The 18,217-nt window shown below is 42.9% G+C and overlaps 1 protein-coding gene across 1 annotated transcript in view; it reads right to left on the bottom strand.

The window, feature by feature from the left end:
* RRAS (RAS related) overlaps positions 1–18,217 on the bottom strand; it is a 117,934-nt gene that overhangs the window by 79,434 nt on the left and 20,283 nt on the right. Inside the window, exon 2 of the mRNA XM_069200972.1 lies at positions 3,103–3,190. Within this exon, the coding sequence (XP_069057073.1) occupies positions 3,103–3,190 (88 nt within the window). The remainder of the gene's footprint in view (positions 1–3,102; positions 3,191–18,217) is intronic.

Below are 18,217 nucleotides of genomic sequence, written 5' to 3'. Positions count from 1 at the left end.
CAGAGCCAACTTCCTACAACAACTATTTTAATAGTTATTAAAAAAAATCAATTTCAGTGATTATAGTCGAATTTTTACTAAGTGTTTTGGAAAAGTATTTTTAGAAATGTACCTTTTTCCTGTCTGACGCCTCTGAAAGCTCATTTGCATTTGTTTTCCCACTGCTGGAACCAGAATTATGATTCGAATAGGTGTGAAATTCCTTCCAGGAGCAAACAGGCAGACTTGAATGGACAGAGAATCTCTTTTTCAGAATATGACAGAATATGTAGGGTGCAGCTGAAAGCATCCCTTTTTGGCATGAAAGTGTCAAATACTGCTTGAATGTTGGGTCCTGACAGGTCTTCTGGGGCTTTACATATAACACTTTGGGCACAAAGCTATTTTCACTGTCGCAAGACTGACTGTTCCATAGGAAAACACTGGGATGTGAAATGAAATACTAATACTATATAGCGGAATGGGACTAGCGAAAAATATAATTGAACAACTATTTTTAATATCCAATTCAGGGTTGAAATTGGAATTTTACTAAATGTTCTGGAAAACGTACTTTTAGACATTTGTGTTTATCATGCCTAGAGCTTCTGAAGGAGGCCCATCAGCATTTGTTCTCCCACTGCTGCTAGCCAATAATTAACATTTAAATAGGTGTGAACTGGTGTGAAATTCCTCCCAGGGGCTAACTTGAATGAGCAGAGATACGCTGTCTGACCCTGATAAAATATGGATGGTGGGAATATATGAATCGTTTTTTTACATTAAAGTGTCAAATATTCTTGAATGTCACTTCCTGACAGGTCTGCAGGGGTTTTTCATATGATATGTGAGGCACACTTAAAAAATGCCTCCACTGTCACAAGAAAATACTAGTTGATGCTTGGGCAGGACCCTTCTTTTGTCCTCCCAGCCAGGCAAGCTCCAATCACACTGGGCTTCTTTGACATTACAGTGTCAAAGCCCGTTTCATAGTTCTATTGGATATGCATATAACAAATGGAGCACACTTCAAAGTGAGGGATACAAGATTTCAAAACAATTCTTGTGTACCCACTGTCTGGTTGCTGAGAATTCAGTTTTTGTTATACCAGATTCCTATCTCTGGGGTTGTAGATACAGGATCTGCCTCAAACTGAATTTTGGTGTTAGATGTGGGAGGACATTAGGATTGCCATAGTACACTACCCACAGACACCCTGGCCCTTCAGAGCCTACATTCAGGGTGGCTAAAGACTTTTGTCATCTTGAAAGCTAGGGCCCCAACAGAGGTCATTCTCACCAACTAGCTAGTGCAAGGGATAAATGTGGTATCTGCTGGCACCCCCTTCAAAATACTCATGAACCTGTGGAAGATCAGAAGATCTAAGGCCCAAGAATAGCCTATAAGACTAGGCCTGCTCTTTTTTGTACTGAGGACAAAGAAGTGGACGCCACAGGTTATAAGGCTTGACCTCCTGTTTAAGTTACAAGGATATAACAACCCTGCCACTGCCCAGCTGACCGGTGGTAACTGGACCCTCTGATTGGCCCCTGCCTGCCACCCAGTGAGTCTCTAAGTGCCTTTCCTGAAGCCTAGGGGTTTTAGAAGTGTACTCCTGTGGTTGATCAGTACATAAAGGATTAAAATCATAAAGACAAACATGGTTAATATATCCGACCCATTCTCCTTCGCGGTCAGCCTCAAATTGTGCCTTGGTTCTGTTCTAATTTACTGTATTTCTACTTAAAACGTTAAAAACGTAAGTCTCTGGTTTCCTTTCTTGCATTTTTATCATTTTGATTTTATTTTGTTTATTAAATTTTAATTTACTTGTTTTTAATTTGTTTTGGGATGTTTGTTTTGCATTTCAACTTTATTACTGTTTTAGTACTGCATAAATTATTTGTACATTGCCTCTAAGTTGAGTCTGTCTGATTTGTGCCATAGCTACCAGGGGGTCAGGCCCAGGTTAATTTAGTGACAGGAGGGTAAACCTGACAAGGACTTCGGTTATTTATCTGAGGTGGGTACCTACACCCCTAATACTTCTGTTTATCACAGACATGTCTCAAAGTCTTACAGAAGTTATCTAGAAATTTGAGTCGCAGAAGTTATCTAGAATTTTGAGTCGCACAAGGCAGACCAGATGATGAAGGTTAGCCCAACATTATCTTGTTTTGGTTTTGACTATTACAACATTAATGATTGCATGTTTTAACTTTTGTGAGACATTGCATTTATGAGCTTTGTGATCAGGAAAGTGGAAAACCAGCAGTTGTCCTCTGCAGTCTGGAATTGCAAATGTCTTTGGATGGATATGGATGCTTTGTGTTACTTGCTATAGACCAAGGTCGCTGAAGATGAATGTACATACATTTTCATCAAGGCATTTGTTTTTATATGGCATAGGGATTGACAAAGTTTATGCCACCATACATTCAGCACAGATGGGTCTTGGAATCACCAATACTCGGCTGCTGTAGAATCAGGTAGCCTGTGTTTGAATGTCACAAGACAGCCAACGCGTATATTGCTCTGTATTGCTAGGTTGGCATATTACTTTTTCAAGGTTGATTCAATGTGCGAATATATCAAGGCACATCTGATTGCAATATTGAAATTTATCCAAGTGGCAACCCATCCAGTTAACAAGTGCAACACTGAAATCATGCAAAGACTGCACTCTGATGTAAAGGTGTGATTACTGTGTTAGAGTAAGGATAATGCATGTTCTAGAGTTAAAAAAAGAACTATAATAATGTACAATTCCAATGTATAATATGTAGTATGTTACTTCTAGTGCAGCGATTCAAGGCAGACTGTATGAGAGGAAAGAGGTTGCTGAAGCGTTTCAATAATGAGCAAAAAGCACACAAATATTTGGATAGTTAGTGTCACCTGCTGGTCTGCTTACCCTGTCATTGAGCTGCTTTTCTCATATGTCCATGGCTCCTTTTTATCAACAAATATAACTGTTGATTCACTGCTTTCCACTTATTTTCTTTCGTTCTTTTCGACTATATTGAATTCAGAACACGCAAATAACATTTGCTGTAGCTAGGTCAGTGCTTTGGAAGAACCTTCCTCCCTGAGTAAATCAAACATCATCAGTCTACACTTACTGTCTAGTCGTGTCTGCTTGCCATCAATACCGCAAATCTTGGTGTACGAATCTTCAATGGTGGGGTCGTAATCCGATACGAAGTAAGACTGTGCAAAATCAAAGACAGAGAAGAGACAATCAATCTTGGGATAGCTCCATGCCTTCCTTTATTCTTCCCCATACCCACCATAAAGCAACAGTGAGAGATCACAACATGCACAAAAGCAAGACTGATTAGTAGAAGCAAACTCCAGAACGAATCTCCCTTGTCGACAGCTTGCAAAGTCTTTCCTATACCTCAACTTTTTCGGTTAAAAAGACTGTACTACGAACACCACAATACATTGGAGGAGAAGTAATTGTAACCTGGTGTTTGGGGACAGCTCTAACAAAAACGTAAGCCAGGAAAGGTTCAAGTCAACAAGTGGGTAACTACATGAGGAACTTATGAATTTTGAAGAAAAAAAATCCTAGAGGGAAAAAAAACACAGAGATAATGACAGGGACAATCAAAGTAAAGGAGTGAGTGGGGAATAAAGAGGAAAGACACAACAGACCTGGGAGAGAGAGGAAAATAACACAAGAGACAAACTAATTAGGTAAGTAATGAAATGTGATAAGGGTGAAACTTTTCAATCTGGCACTCCTTATAGGATTGTTCCCAGGAACATGATCTGAGGATTATCACCCCATTAAACTAAAATATGAACCCTGCTATAAGACTGGCTGCACAGCATGGTTGAAAATATTTATTTTAAAAAAATGCTATGACGCGACCAGCGGTGTCAGTGTCACCGCAATTTTTTGGGGATATGGCAAGTGAGGAGCAACACTGACAGCAGAGGGAGGGAGGATGGGTGGGAGGACAAACATGGGAAAGAACAGAAGAAAGGAGGGTGAGTAGTGACAAGAAACAAGCAATAGAAGGAGAGAGGACGGGTAGAGGACATGCATCACGAGCAACAGTGGTGGGTAGGGGGCAAGCAACACAGGCAGCAATAGAAGGAAGAAAGGCGGTGGGAGTAAGCTACACAGGCAGCAGCTGAAGGATGGCAGGCAGGTGTGAGTAAACAACACAGAAAAAATGGAAGTAGGGAGGATGTGTGAGTGCAAGCAACACGGGCAACAAGACAGGGAGGGTTGGTGGGGCAAGCAATACAACAACGGAGGGACAGCGGGTGGGGCAAGAAATACACCCAGCAAGGGAGCGAAGGAGGGTAGGGGCAAGCAACATGGAGCACAGTGGAAGGAGGCAGGGTCTTTGGAGCAAAATAATAGAAAGCAGAGGGGAGAGTATACGAGGGACCCAGTTTAAAGAAAATAATAATAAAAAAAAGACGTAGACTGGTAAAGTGCGTAAACAGAATGAAAAAAGTTGTGCCTACAAAAATGAGCAGTGGAAGGATGCCAGTAATGTGTCCATGCTCCAGGGGAGGGACAAACACGTAGAGGAAGGATGCCTACTGAGGCTGACAAATACGAAGTAAGCAAATGAGAATGACAATGAAGCTAACCAATGGTAAGCAGGGTGGTCTCTAAGCCCACTGACAGAAAACAAAAGGTCTCAAGGAACAGGCGCTGTCTCTGCCAAAACTAAAAAGGAAGAACTACATGTACTATGATGAGGTCAGATAGCTTTAGGAGTACACTTCTATCCATGGTATGAAGCAAGGCTGAAAGTGGCATAGGATGTCAGGTTCTATAACAACTTGTAAAGAAATGTAACTGAACGACTTAGCAGTCACCTTACACCAGTTTTCTTTAATCGCGTTACAATGAAATCAAAAGCCCCCAACTCACCTATAGGAAAAATAATATTGGTCCATCCCAGAAAATGATAAAAGTGCTTGTATGAGTAAGCAAAATATCAAATGCTATGTGAGCAAATATATCTAAAATCATCCAATTGGGAATCATGAACTAGCCAAGTACACAAATTTAGGTTACAGGGGTTAGTGGGGGACCTTCTGATCCATCTTCCTTTTGGCCCCTCCACTGGAGTTATGATAGTGGAATCAGCTGGTTCTGCCGTCGAAAACTATTAGCTTGGCACCCCATCCACCAAAGCACTGTCAGGTCAGACTAACATTCACCCACCCTATCTATGGCAGGGTAAATTTAACTTATTCTCACTTTACAGGTGCGATGAGCAGGAAAAACTATTTCCTAAATTCAGAGGTAGAAGACACTCAATGTATCACATCTGTTATCATTTTGCTTATTAGAAACAAACCCTTACTTTGGGAGTTTGTAAAATGCATAGCGTGAGCTTTTAAAAACAAACATAGTGCCCTCTCAGCAATTAGCTGTGCTCATAATGCAACCTGCACACCAGCAGAGGAGGGTGAATTTTTCTACCAGCTTACAGAAAAAAATACCAGCTTCGACCAAGTTGGTTACTTTATTCATCTCATGAGTGGCAATCTCCTCTGCCCTCCATCACTTGTGCCCTATTCTCATTTAAAGAAGACACAAAGTCATGGCTTCCAGGGTGGAGCTTCTTCCAGATAGATCTACTTTCTACTTCCTAAATGAGAACCGACTAGTGCCATTCGTGGATTTTTTTCTGGTACCATGGTTTTGCCCTAGAACCAAATGTATTTATTTTTTAGTTTCATATACTACAGACCTTACCACTGTCAACACCATAATTATTTACACAAATGCAGTCATGCATATATAAGTTGATAAAATACAGACCTAACTGACTGCAGTCTCTGACTATAAAACGCAAGTGAAAAACATAGTCTTTCTTGGTATAGCCTAGTACAGCCTCCCTTTCCAAGCATGCCACAGTGTACGTGTCCTTTCAGAGGGTATAAAGCAGCGGTTCCTAAGCTTTTGGAAGGTACTGGAATCCAGGGCACCGACTGAGGCATTGCTGGAAGCAGAGGACCCCACAGCCTAAGCATTTTCTATTATTTGAACCTCAAAACAATACACATAAATATAGAAACAAGTAAGAGGTAACTGTTCTGCTTGCATGCTGTTCTGCCCACACTCAGGATTATTTATCCTTGTAGCACTACGCTTGTGGCACACTTGGCCCCTGTCACAGAAGATCTACTGAGTTGGTGCGAAGCTAGGGTGAAAAGAGGAAATCAGGTATTTTTTGCCTACCCATGATTTAGATGCTTGAGCACTTAGCTGCTCAGCACACACCCATTAGTTCCTTAGGTCCCTAGGCCTCACAACTGAAATCAAGAGAGTTTTCCAGGCTGTTGGGTGCAAAAGAAGAGAGGAAACAAGACCAAAGCTGTCCTGTGCCTACTGTGATTACTGGCTCACGCTTAAATACTCATAAATTCATGCATTTCTTACTTTTCAGCTAAAGGAATTATCAGGTACTCTCCAACTTCAACTTGGTCCTTACACTTTGTAGTTGAGATTTCGACAGACTCTTATGTATGTTACTGGTGAGCAGGAGTCTTTAGGAGTCTCGGAATGAATTTGGTTTTCAATGCCATCATGCCGATATACTTTAAACACTTGGCCACTAGTAACAAAGTCAGGCATATGGAATGTTACCTTGGTGGCAACTTTTCATCTTGTAGGGTCTGCAAACTATGAACCCTTTCCTTGAAGAGCAGTTTAAAATCTTTCCAAGGGCAAAATGGTGTTGATAACAAACTTCAGTCTTTTATCTTAAGCAGGACGTTTGCCACCTGATGACTACTAATAAATAAATATAAGCATATCCTTTATGTTTAATTTGGCTGAGACATGATCCGTCTGCTCATTTCATAGATTGTTCCTTCATGTGCGTAACAGAGGTTCCTTCGAGAATCTACTGCAGTCCTTTAAGGCTCACAGCCACAGAGGATTAACGAGAGAAATAAACTAAAAGGGTCACCCAAACATATCAAGAGTGTTTAAACAGTCAAAGTGTCATAGTGTAATAAGAATGTTAAGCTGGCCTGAATCATGGTCATAACTGCAATAAGGAGGGATTAATAAAACATACATGACTGTCATATAAACCCAATAAATACCCTTTTCAGAAATAAATGCTTGGCATTACACTGTAAAGCTCAGAACGGACACCATAATGAAAATAGCATTTGTAAGAAACAGGGTCATCTTACCATATGGTTAGTCCCTAAAGGGCATAACCACAAGAAAAGAAAATGACTGAAATCATTATAGTGTAACTATATGTTCGATGGCATGTGTAGCAGCAGATACACATGTTGTGCATAGCCCGCCATCTGGTGTTGGGTCGGTGTGTTACAAGTTGTTTTTCTTTGAAGAAGTCTTTCGAGTCACGAGACCGAGGGACTCCTCCTCTTTGCTTCCATTGCGCATGGGCGTCGACTCCATCTTCGATTGTTTTCTTTCCGCCATCGGGTTCGGACGTGTTCCTTTTCGCTCCGGGTTTCGGAACGGAAAGATAGTTAAAAATTCGGAAAATTACGTCGGTATTGTTGCGTTCGGGATCGGGTTAGATAGAATCGACACCGAATCGAATCGTGAAGAGCTCCGGTAGCCCTTCGGGGTAATTTCGATCCCCCGTCGGGGCCTAGTCGGCCCGACCGCGTGTAACATTGAAGCTGATGGAACGGACCCCGTTCCGATTCTGTCCTAAATGCCACAACAAATACCCATATACAGACCAACATTTGGTCTGTAACCTGTGCCTGTCGCCCGAGCACAAGGAAGAAACTTGTGAGGCCTGTCGTGCGTTTCGATCCCAAAAAACGCTCCGTGACCGGCGAGCCAGAAGATTACAGATGGCGTCCACGCCGACAGGACACCGAGAGTTCGAGGAACAAGGAGAAGAAGAGGAAGCCTTCTCTATCCATGAATCGGACTCGGAGGAATTCGACGTCCACGAAACAGTGAGTAAGACGTCGAAGCCAGCACACAAGAAAACAGACAAGGCCCAGGGGACGCCACTGCCAACAGGCCATGGCTCAACCCATAAAGTCGGTGACCGCCCATCGGCACCGAAAAAGGCCGAACTAGTGCCGAGATCGTCCGACTCGGGTCGAGACACAGGCACGCAGCAATCTCGGACCGAGAAAGTGCTGCCGACAAAGATCGACGCCGAGACAGCGGAGCCGAAGCTGCTCGACGCAGAGACAGCGGCACCGAGGAGGATCGACGCCGAGAAGTTTTGACTCCAAAAAAGAGAAAAGTCGCCTCTGAGCCGAAAACGAGTAAGGACATAGTTTCGGTGCCGAAACGACCGGCAACCGAGCCAACTACCAGCTCCTATTCAGAGGAGCAATCACTGTCCTCTCAATTGCGAAAACATAGATTCGAGGAAGAGTTACAATCCACTGAAGTGGACCACACTCAAAAGCGGATCTTCATACAGAGTGGAACAGGGAAGATCAGCACCCTTCCCCCTATTAGGAGAAAAAGGAGACTTGAGTTCCAAACACAGGAACAAGCACCACAAACAAAAGTGGTGAAGAAGGTAACTCCACCACCCTCTCCTCCACCTGTAACTCACATATCACCGGCACAGACTCCGTCACACTCACCGGCTAACACCACCATGAGCCAAGATGACCAGGACGCTTGGGACCTATACGACGCCCCAGTGTCAGACAACAGTCCGGAGGCGTATCCTACCAAGCCCTCACCACCAGAGGACAGCACAGCGTATTCACAGGTGGTAGATAGGGCAGCAGAGTTCCATAACGTGTCACTACACTCAGAACCTGTCGAGGATGACTTCCTTTTCAACACCCTCTCCTCCACCCATAGCACCTACCAGAGCCTGTCAAGAGTAGAGCAATAACACCAAGGGTGGAAAAGAAATATAAAGCACCGCCCACAGACCCTGCTTTCATCACCTCACAACTGCCACCAGATTCAGTTGTAGTAGGGGCAGCTCGCAAGAGAGCCAACTCTCACACATCAGGCGATGCACCACCCCCGGATAAAGAAAGCCGCAAGTTCGACGCAGCCGGAAAAAGGGTCGCAGTACAAGCTGCAAACCAGTGGCGCATCGCTAACTCTCAAGCGCTCCTAGCGCGATATGACAGAGCCCATTGGGACGAGATGCAGCACCTTATCGAGCATCTACCCAAAGATTTACAAAAAAGGGCGAAACAGGTGGTTGAGGAGGGACAAAACATCTCCAATAACCAAATACGTTCCTCTATGGATGCAGCGGACACAGCTGCAAGAACAATTAACAGCAGTAACCATAAGAAGGCACGCGTGGCTACGAACATCTGGCTTTAAACCGGAGATACAGCAAGCGGTGCTCAATATGCCATTCAATGAGCAACAATTGTTCGGACCTGAAGTGGACACGGCAATTGAGAAGCTAAAAAAGGACACTGACACTGCCAAGGCCATGGGCGCACTCTATTCCCCGCAGGGCAGAGGCACTTTCGGCACCTTCCGCAAAACAACCTTCAGAGGGGGGTTTTGGGGTCAGGCCACACAAGCCAGTACCTCACATTCAACACCGTCTACCTACCAGGGACAGTACCAAAGGGGAGGCTTTCGGGGCCAGTACAGAGGAGGACAATTCCCTAGAAACAGGGGAAAATTTCAAAGCCCAAAAACACCTGCAACCAAACAGTGACTCACACGTCACTCATCCCCTCCACACAACACCAGTGGGGGGAAGAATAAGTCAGTATTACCAATCTTGGGAGGAAATAACAACAGACACTTGGGTCTTAGCAATTATCCAACATGGTTATTGCATAGAATTTCTCCAAATCCCTCCAAACATACCACCAAAAGCACAGAATATATCAAAACAGCATTCAGACCTTCTGGAAATAGAAGTTCAAGCATTACTGCAAAAGAACGCAATAGAACTGGTACCAGGTACACAAATAAACACAGGAGTTTACTCACTGTACTTTCTAATACCAAAAAAGGACAAAACACTGAGACCAATCCTAGATCTCAGAACACTAAACACCTACATCAAATCAGAACACTTTCACATGGTCACGCTACAAGAAGTGTTACCATTGCTAAAGCAACAAGACTACATGACAACCTTAGATCTCAAAGACGTGTATTTCCACATACCGGTACATCCCTCGCACAGGAAATACCTAAGGTTCGTATTCAAAGGAATACATTACCAATTCAAAGTATTGCCGTTCGGTATAACAACCGCACCAAGAGTCTTTACAAAATGCCTAGCAGTAGTAGCTGCACACATCAGAAGGCAGCAAATACACGTATTCCAGTATCTAGACGATTGGCTAATCAAGACCAACTCACTGACAAAGTGTTCACACCACACAGATCAGGTCATACAAACCCTCTACAAACTCGGTTTCTCCGTCAACTATGCAAAATCACACATTCTGCCGTGCAAAGTACAGCAATACCTAGGAGCAACAATAGACACAACAAGGGGAATAGCCACTCCAAGTCCACAAAGGGTTCAAAATTTCCTAAAAGTTATACAAACCATGTATCCAACACAAAAAATACAGGCAAAGATGGTATTACAACTCCTAGGCATGATGTCCTCATGCATAGCCATTGTCCCGAACGCAAGACTGCACATGAGGCCCTTACAACAGTGCCTAGCATCACAATGGTCACAAGCACAGGGTCACCTTCTAGATCTGGTGTTGATAGACCGCCAAACATACATCTCGCTTCTATGGTGGAACAGTATAAATTTAAACAAAGGGCGGCCTTTCCAAGACCCAGTGCCACAATACGTGATAACAACAGATGCTTCCATGACAGGGTGGGGAGCACACCTCAATCAACACAGCATCCAAGGACAATGGGACGTACATCAAACAAAGCTGCATATAAATCACCTCGAACTGCTAGCAGTTTTCCTAGCGTTAAAAGCATTCCAACCCATCATAACCCACAAGTACATTCTTGTCAAAACAGACAACATGACAACAATGTATTATCTAAACAAACAGGGGGGGACACACTCGACACAGCTGTGCCTTCTGGCACAAAAAATATGGCAATGGGCAATTCACAACCACATTCGCCTAATAACACAGTTTATTCCAGGGATCCAGAATCAACTTGCAGACAATCTCTCTCGAGATCACCAACAGGTCCACGAATGGGAAATTCACCCTCAAATTCTAAACACTTACTTCAGACTTTGGGGAGAACCTCAAATAGACTTATTTGCAACAAAGGAGAACGCAAAATGCCAAAACTTCGCATCCAGATCCCCACACAGGCAGTCTCAAGGCAATGCCCTATGGATGAACTGGTCAGGGATATTTGCGTACGCTTTTCCCCCTCTCCCTCTCCTTCCATATCTAGTAAACAAATTGAGTCAAAACAAACTCAAACTCATACTGATAGCACCAACATGGGCAAGGCAACCTTGGTACACAACACTGCTAGACCTATCAGTAGTACCCCACGTCAAGTTACCCAACAAGCCAGATCTGTTAACACAACACAAACAACAGATCAGGCATCCAAACCCAGCATCGCTGAATCTAGCAATCTGGCTCCTGAAATCCTAGAATTCGGACACTTAAACCTCACCCAAGAATGTATGGAAGTCATAAAGCAAGCTAGAAGACCATCCACTAGACACTGCTATGCAAGCAAATGGAAAAGGTTTGTTTGCTACTGCCATCATAATCAAATTCAACCATTACACGCATCTCCAAAGGATGTAGTGGGTTACTTACTACACTTACAAAAATCGAACCTGGCCTTCTCTTCCATTAAAATACACCTCGCAGCAATATCTGCATACCTGCAGATTACCCATTCAACTTCACTATTTAGGATACCTGTCATTAAAGCGTTTATGGAAGGCCTCAAAAGAATTATACCACCAAGGACACCACCCGTTCCTTCATGGAACCTCAACATCGTCTTAACAAGACTCATGGGTCCACCTTTTGAACCCATGCATTCTTGCGAAATACAATTCCTAACCTGGAAAGTTGCATTTCTCATCGCCATCACATCTCTAAGAAGAGTAAGTGAAATTCAGGCGTTTACAATACAAGAACCTTTTATCCAAATACACAAAAATAAGGTAGTCCTAAGAACCAATCCTAAATTTCTACCAAAGGTTATTTCACCGTTCCACTTAAATCAAACGGTAGAACTACCAGTGTTCTTCCCACAGCCAGACTCGGTAGCTGAAAGGGCACTACATACATTAGACATCAGAAGAGCACTAATGTACTGCATTGACAGAACAAAAGAAATCAGAAAAACAAAACAACTGTTTATTGCATTCCAAAAACCTCATACAGGAAACCCAATATCAAAACAGGGTATAGCCAGATGGATAGTTAAGTGCATCCAAATCTGCTACCTTAAAGCAAAAAGGGAGCTGCCCATTACACCAAGGGCACACTCAACCCGAAAGAAAGGCGCTAGCATGGCCTTCCTAGGGAATATTCCAATGCACGAGATATGTAAGGCAGCCACATGGTCTACGCCTCACACATTTACTAAGCACTACTGTGTAGACGTGCTGTCCGCACAACAAGCCACAGTAGGTCAAGCCGTACTAAGAACTTTATTTCAGACTACTTCCACTCCTACAGGCTGAGCCACCGCTTTTGGGGAGATAACTGCTTACTAGTCTATGCACAACATGTGTATCTGCAGCTACACATGCCATCGAACTGAAAATGTCACTTACCCAGTGTACATCTGTTCGTGGCATTAGTCCCTGCAGATTCACATGTGCCCACCCGCCTCCCCGGGAGCCTGTAGCCGTTTGGAAGTTATCTTCAACTTTGTACATTTGTAAATATATTATTTAAACCTTAATTGGTACATACTTATTCACTCCATTGCATGGGCACTATTACTAACACACACAACTCCTACCTCACCCTCTGCGGGGAAAACAATCGAAGATGGAGTCGACGCCCATGCGCAATGGAAGCAAAGAGGAGGAGTCCCTCGGTTTCGTGACTCGAAAGACTTCTTCGAAGAAAAACAACTTGTAACACTCCGACCCAACACCAGATGGCGGGCTATGCACAACATGTTAATCTGCAGCGACTAATGCCACGAACAGATGTACACTGGGTAAGTGACATTTTCAATTTAGCCCCTAGAGGGTGTTTGTAGTGTATTACACATTTTCAGGGCTAGCAGGCCTACTGCAATGATATTACAAACAAGACCCTTAAAACACAAACCACTCTCAGCAGTAAAATGAGAGAAGTTAAAAAGACATTGAATGGAGGGAAGGGTTATTATTTTGGGGTCCCCACTAACCTACTGCGTCGACCCAGAGATGATCTACACAGAAAGAGCAAGTTGTGGTGAACGTTTTACACAAAGTAATGTAGTACAACCATATTTTTAGCCCCTAGAGAGCTTAGTGGTTTACATATTTTCACGCCTAGCAAGCCTATTGTAGTACAAAGGCCCTTAGAACACAAACCACTCTAAGCTGTAAAACACAAGTTCCAGCCATTAGAGGAATTAGTCAATGGTGGGAGGGGTTATTATTTTGGGGTCCCCACTAACCTAGTGTGGGGGCCCAGAGATCACCTAAACAGAAAGAGTGTGTCATGCTAAACGTTTTGGTTGTGGTCCCATTGTCTGACCACCACAGGCTGAGTTATGGGCAAAACTGTTTTGAAAAAGAATGCCCTGCAAAGCATTTTCTGGTGACTTTTCCAGAGTGCAGTGAATATTGTAGTATTGGCTCTCCCGCTGTGCCTGGAGAGCTGCTTTGTGGATTTCTGTTTTTTCAGTAAAGCATTTTAAATTCTAATTGTTTTTTGGGAAAGCTATGGAGCGTGAAGGGGAGATCCAAAAGAAATGATGCTGATTATGTAACAGTGTTAACAATGTGACCAGCGCTTCAATACTGTCAAAGGAGTTTGCACCGTGAGGGCCATGGCTGCCATGGAGTACGAAGGGAAGAGACCAAAGAAAAAATATTTTGCCCACTCTGAAGTATATTGGCAATCGTGCAGTTATCCATGTAACAGGGGCAATCTGCCAAACGTGAGAAAAACAGCCTCAAGGCGTGACAAACGTAAAGTATTTACCAGTGACATCAAGGGATTTTTGAGTTTGCAAGCCCACAAACGAGTGAAAGTGGTAGGCGTAGTTAAAAGCTCACAGTACTTGCAACGGGTCAAAGCACTTGCACACTCAACCTAAAAAATTGAAAAATAAAGGAAATGCAGGTCATATCTGACCGACAGACTATGCAACTGGAGCATTAAGCTGACACTATGCCTTTTAAGGCATCACCCTTGCTCCAGTGTTCCATCAAGCACCAGGAATGTCAGTTAATCAGTTATTTTACCCCCAGCTCCTGTCATCAGGATCCTAAAGCAATGAGCTCAACTTATTTGGCTTTATTTTTCAAAAACTCTTTTTTGAAAACTGAATTAAACAAACTCACTTGACATCCTTTAGGACTAGAGAGAATTTCCAACATTTTCTGACAGGAATTTTTTATTTTGTCTTGATAGAATGTATCCACTATTTGTGAAGCACCTTAATTGAGCAATAAAATAATCCCAGACAGGCTCTCTCAGCCTTTGCATAGTATGTCTTCCAGAAGACCATCATCCCGAAGATTGTGAGCACTGCAAAAAATGGCAAGAAGAACCCTGAAGGATATGCAAAAATGATCAGTGTGCCCGGGCTACAAAAGAGGCATCAGAAGTCAGCCTCCGGACACGTGGAAGGACGAGGTGATTTACCACCTACCGCTGCGTACTCTTCACACTTAACAGATTGCTCAAGAAGTACATACAAGAAGTGCAGAAAATCACAGAAAAAAACATTGTTCCTGATCAACGTCAATACCTATGTTGTTGAATACAGATACTGCAGAAACTTGCTTGCAGTTAAGATGAGATACTTCACTGTCCAGAGATTACAGTAAGTTGATGTTGAGAGCACCATTGACGTCAAGGCAGAGACCTTCGTCTACATTGAGGACATCACCGCCGACGTTGAGACAGCTGCTATTGACATCAAGACCATTGACATCAAAACCTCCATCCTCTGCTTTACTATCACCAGTTCCGCATTTGTCAGAATCTGAATATTCTAGGACATATACACCCGCAACGGATGTTATGCCTGTAGTCAGATTATCGGTTACTCCTTCACCACGAAGATCTGACTCTGCAATTTTTCTCCATCTACACCTGCACCAGTGACTTCTCAGGCCCCTCTTATACCTGCAGGTAAAGAAACACCACGGAAAATGGGAGGTACCCAATTTAGATCTCCAAGAAGACCTAGAAAACCTACAAGATCTAAAACACCAATCCCCTTCAAGACACCACATGCATCATTGTGGAAGATTGTCTTCTCACAGGATCTCCAGATGAAGGAATTAACTCTGATTAAAGATTAGTCTCTGACACTATCTGATTCTCCACCTGCTACATTGAAAGACAACATCTACTTTGAATGATGTTTTGGTAAGAGAAGCTGCCAAGCTGACCACACCTACTACATCTACTTCACTGGTTTTCGGACTATCCATCATAGAGCTTCTTCAAGGCCTTTACTGACCTTGGTTCCAGTTACATTAGAACCAGACATTACATTATTCGTAACACCATCTTGTGCAAAGTCGGCACTTCCAGTTGCTAAACAAATATAAGGCCCCAGATCAAGATTCTCGTTTTAAGACCATATCTACTTCCAAAATCAGTGATTATTTCAGCTGTGAAAAAGTCACATATAGTTAGTTGCTCCTTCGTCCATGTTCCTCTTGAAAAGGGGAGTAAGCACATGGACTCAGCAGGAAGAAAGATGTGTGACACAGCAGCAACTCCTAGGAAAACTGCTTTGCTGGGCCGTTACCACGGATCTCTATGGGACTCTCTTCAGGAATTTGCAAAATAGCTGCCAAGAGAGGACAGGAAGGATTTTCAAGAAATTTTACAAGAGTACCTCATGGCTTCAAACCAAGTTACGTGTGCAGCAGCTGATGCTTTGTACCTGTGTCAATCCATATTGCCATGGAATATGTCTCAGACACAGAGCATAGATGAAATTAACAGAATGAAAACCTGAGGCACAACAAAGGATATTAAATCCTCCTTTTTCAAGTAATTCTCTCTGGTTCTTATGCTGATATGAGATGGCCCGAATGAAATCAGAGCTAGGCACACTGAAGGCTGTAGGCCTAGAGAAAAGGGAAAGACAATGCTAAAAGCCTTATGTTAGAAGATACTTCCCGCAGAGGATTCAAACCTCTCATTGGCAGACTCACCAATAATAACAACAACATCAAAGGCAGCCACATCAGCCGTGAAAATCCTCTAGAGGCAGAGGAGGCCAACAGACATCGCCCACTGTAGGAAAGCATCATGAAAAACAATGAGTTTTTTTTTCTTCCATCCTCTCTGTTAATCACACTGGTGGGGTAAGGGGTATTTTCAAACCATATCCAAGAGTGGTACAAGTGGATCTTGAATACTGTTCAGAATGGATATTCTCTCAAGTTCAAATTTCCTCCACCTACTATACCACCAAAGAAATATTTTCACTTACATCAAGATTTGCTTGGCAAAGGGATGCAGTGTAGGAGGTGCTTTTTTTGCCAAAGAGAAATGGGATTGTATTCCTGTCACTTTCTGGTGCAAAAGAAATGTCTGAAACAAGAGTTCAGACTCCTTCTCAATCTAAAATTACTAAGTAAATGGATAAAGAAAGAGAAATTGAGGATGTTGGCTTTACACCAAACCTGTCCACATATGAGGCAAGGAGCTTGGATGTGCCCAGTAGACTTTCAGGATGCCTATTTCCATATTCCAATCATAGAGAAAGGCCAGGAATTCCAGAGATTCGTGTTAGGAATTGAGAGTTCTCCCCTATGGCCTCAAGTCAGCTACTGACACATTTACAGATAACTATGGTGGCTGCTCATGTACAAAATCAAATACATTTTGTCTACCCAGTTCTGGACGATTGGTTGATAAAGGCATCATCTCCAGATTTTGCATAGAAGCATTTTCATACAGCACTAAACATCTTGCAGAAACTAGGTTTTAAAATCAACTTTCAGTTTTTGTAGTACAAAAGATTCACTTCATTTAGAAGCCACAGACACCGCTATCACAAAAGTGTTTAATTTGGAGGCTCAGCTCGTATCTATCCAACACAAATATCACAGTCTGAAGTGAACTACCCATGCAACAGTGCAATAAGTTCCCTCATTGCTGGGATCAATGGCATCATACATCTTTTTGACACTGAATGCCAGGCTCCACATGAGACTGTTACAGCAATACTTGGAAGATCAATGGAACCAAAAATCGGGAAGTTGGGAAAGCAGGATAACATTAACTCAACAAGCTACAGAACCATTTCCTTGGTGGTTCAAAGTGACCAGCCTTCTAAAAGGAGTTCCTTTTCACAGCCACATACTTACACAAACTATAGTGACAGATGCTTCACTTCTAGGATGGGATGCTCAAATGGGTCACCTACTAATGTTTCATTCAGACGAACAATACAACTATCATGCATTACATGAACACACAAGGGGGAACGCATTTGCTACAGTTGTTGCTAGAAGTTCAAACCATTTGGTTATAAGCAAAGAATCTAACAATTACAGCAGTGCATACGCCAGGCATTCACAACGAACAATGTAAATATGCACTGATGAACTAAGTTGTGCAATACAGGAAAATCACAGTTGGATTCTAAACAAGAAAATCCTACAAGACTTCTTTGACGATTGGAGTTATCCTCAATTAGACTACCATGCCCATACTTCGCCTCAAGATACTGCCAACCAGGAACCTTGGGGACTAACCTATTGATCACTAGTCACAGAGATTTCTCTGCGCCTTTCCTCCCATTCCACTGATTCTGACAGTGTTGCTCAAACCACAGCATTCCAAGGTATGAACGATTCTAGTTGCCTCATAATGGATTCAGCAGTGGTAGTTCACAGATCTCCTTCATCTATCAGAGAGACCACACAGTAAATTGCTGTCAAACCGGGTCCTTTCTACAAATTCAGGGGTCAGATCCTACACCCCAACCTACCATCAATGAACATAGTGACTTGGCTCCTGAATTCTTGCAATACGGGCCTTATAATCTTCCACACGAGTGTATGAACATATTAAAAGAAGTGAAGAGAGCATCCACTAGAACATCATGTGCTTATGGTGAGAGATATTGGGAGATTTTGCAAATGGTGTATTCCGAATGATTATAACCCTGTTTCA

This window comes from Pleurodeles waltl, chromosome 7, assembly GCF_031143425.1.
Source record: "Pleurodeles waltl isolate 20211129_DDA chromosome 7, aPleWal1.hap1.20221129, whole genome shotgun sequence".
Taxonomy (NCBI): Eukaryota; Metazoa; Chordata; class Amphibia; order Caudata; family Salamandridae; genus Pleurodeles; species Pleurodeles waltl.
This window is presented reverse-complemented; position numbering and strand designations above follow the sequence as displayed.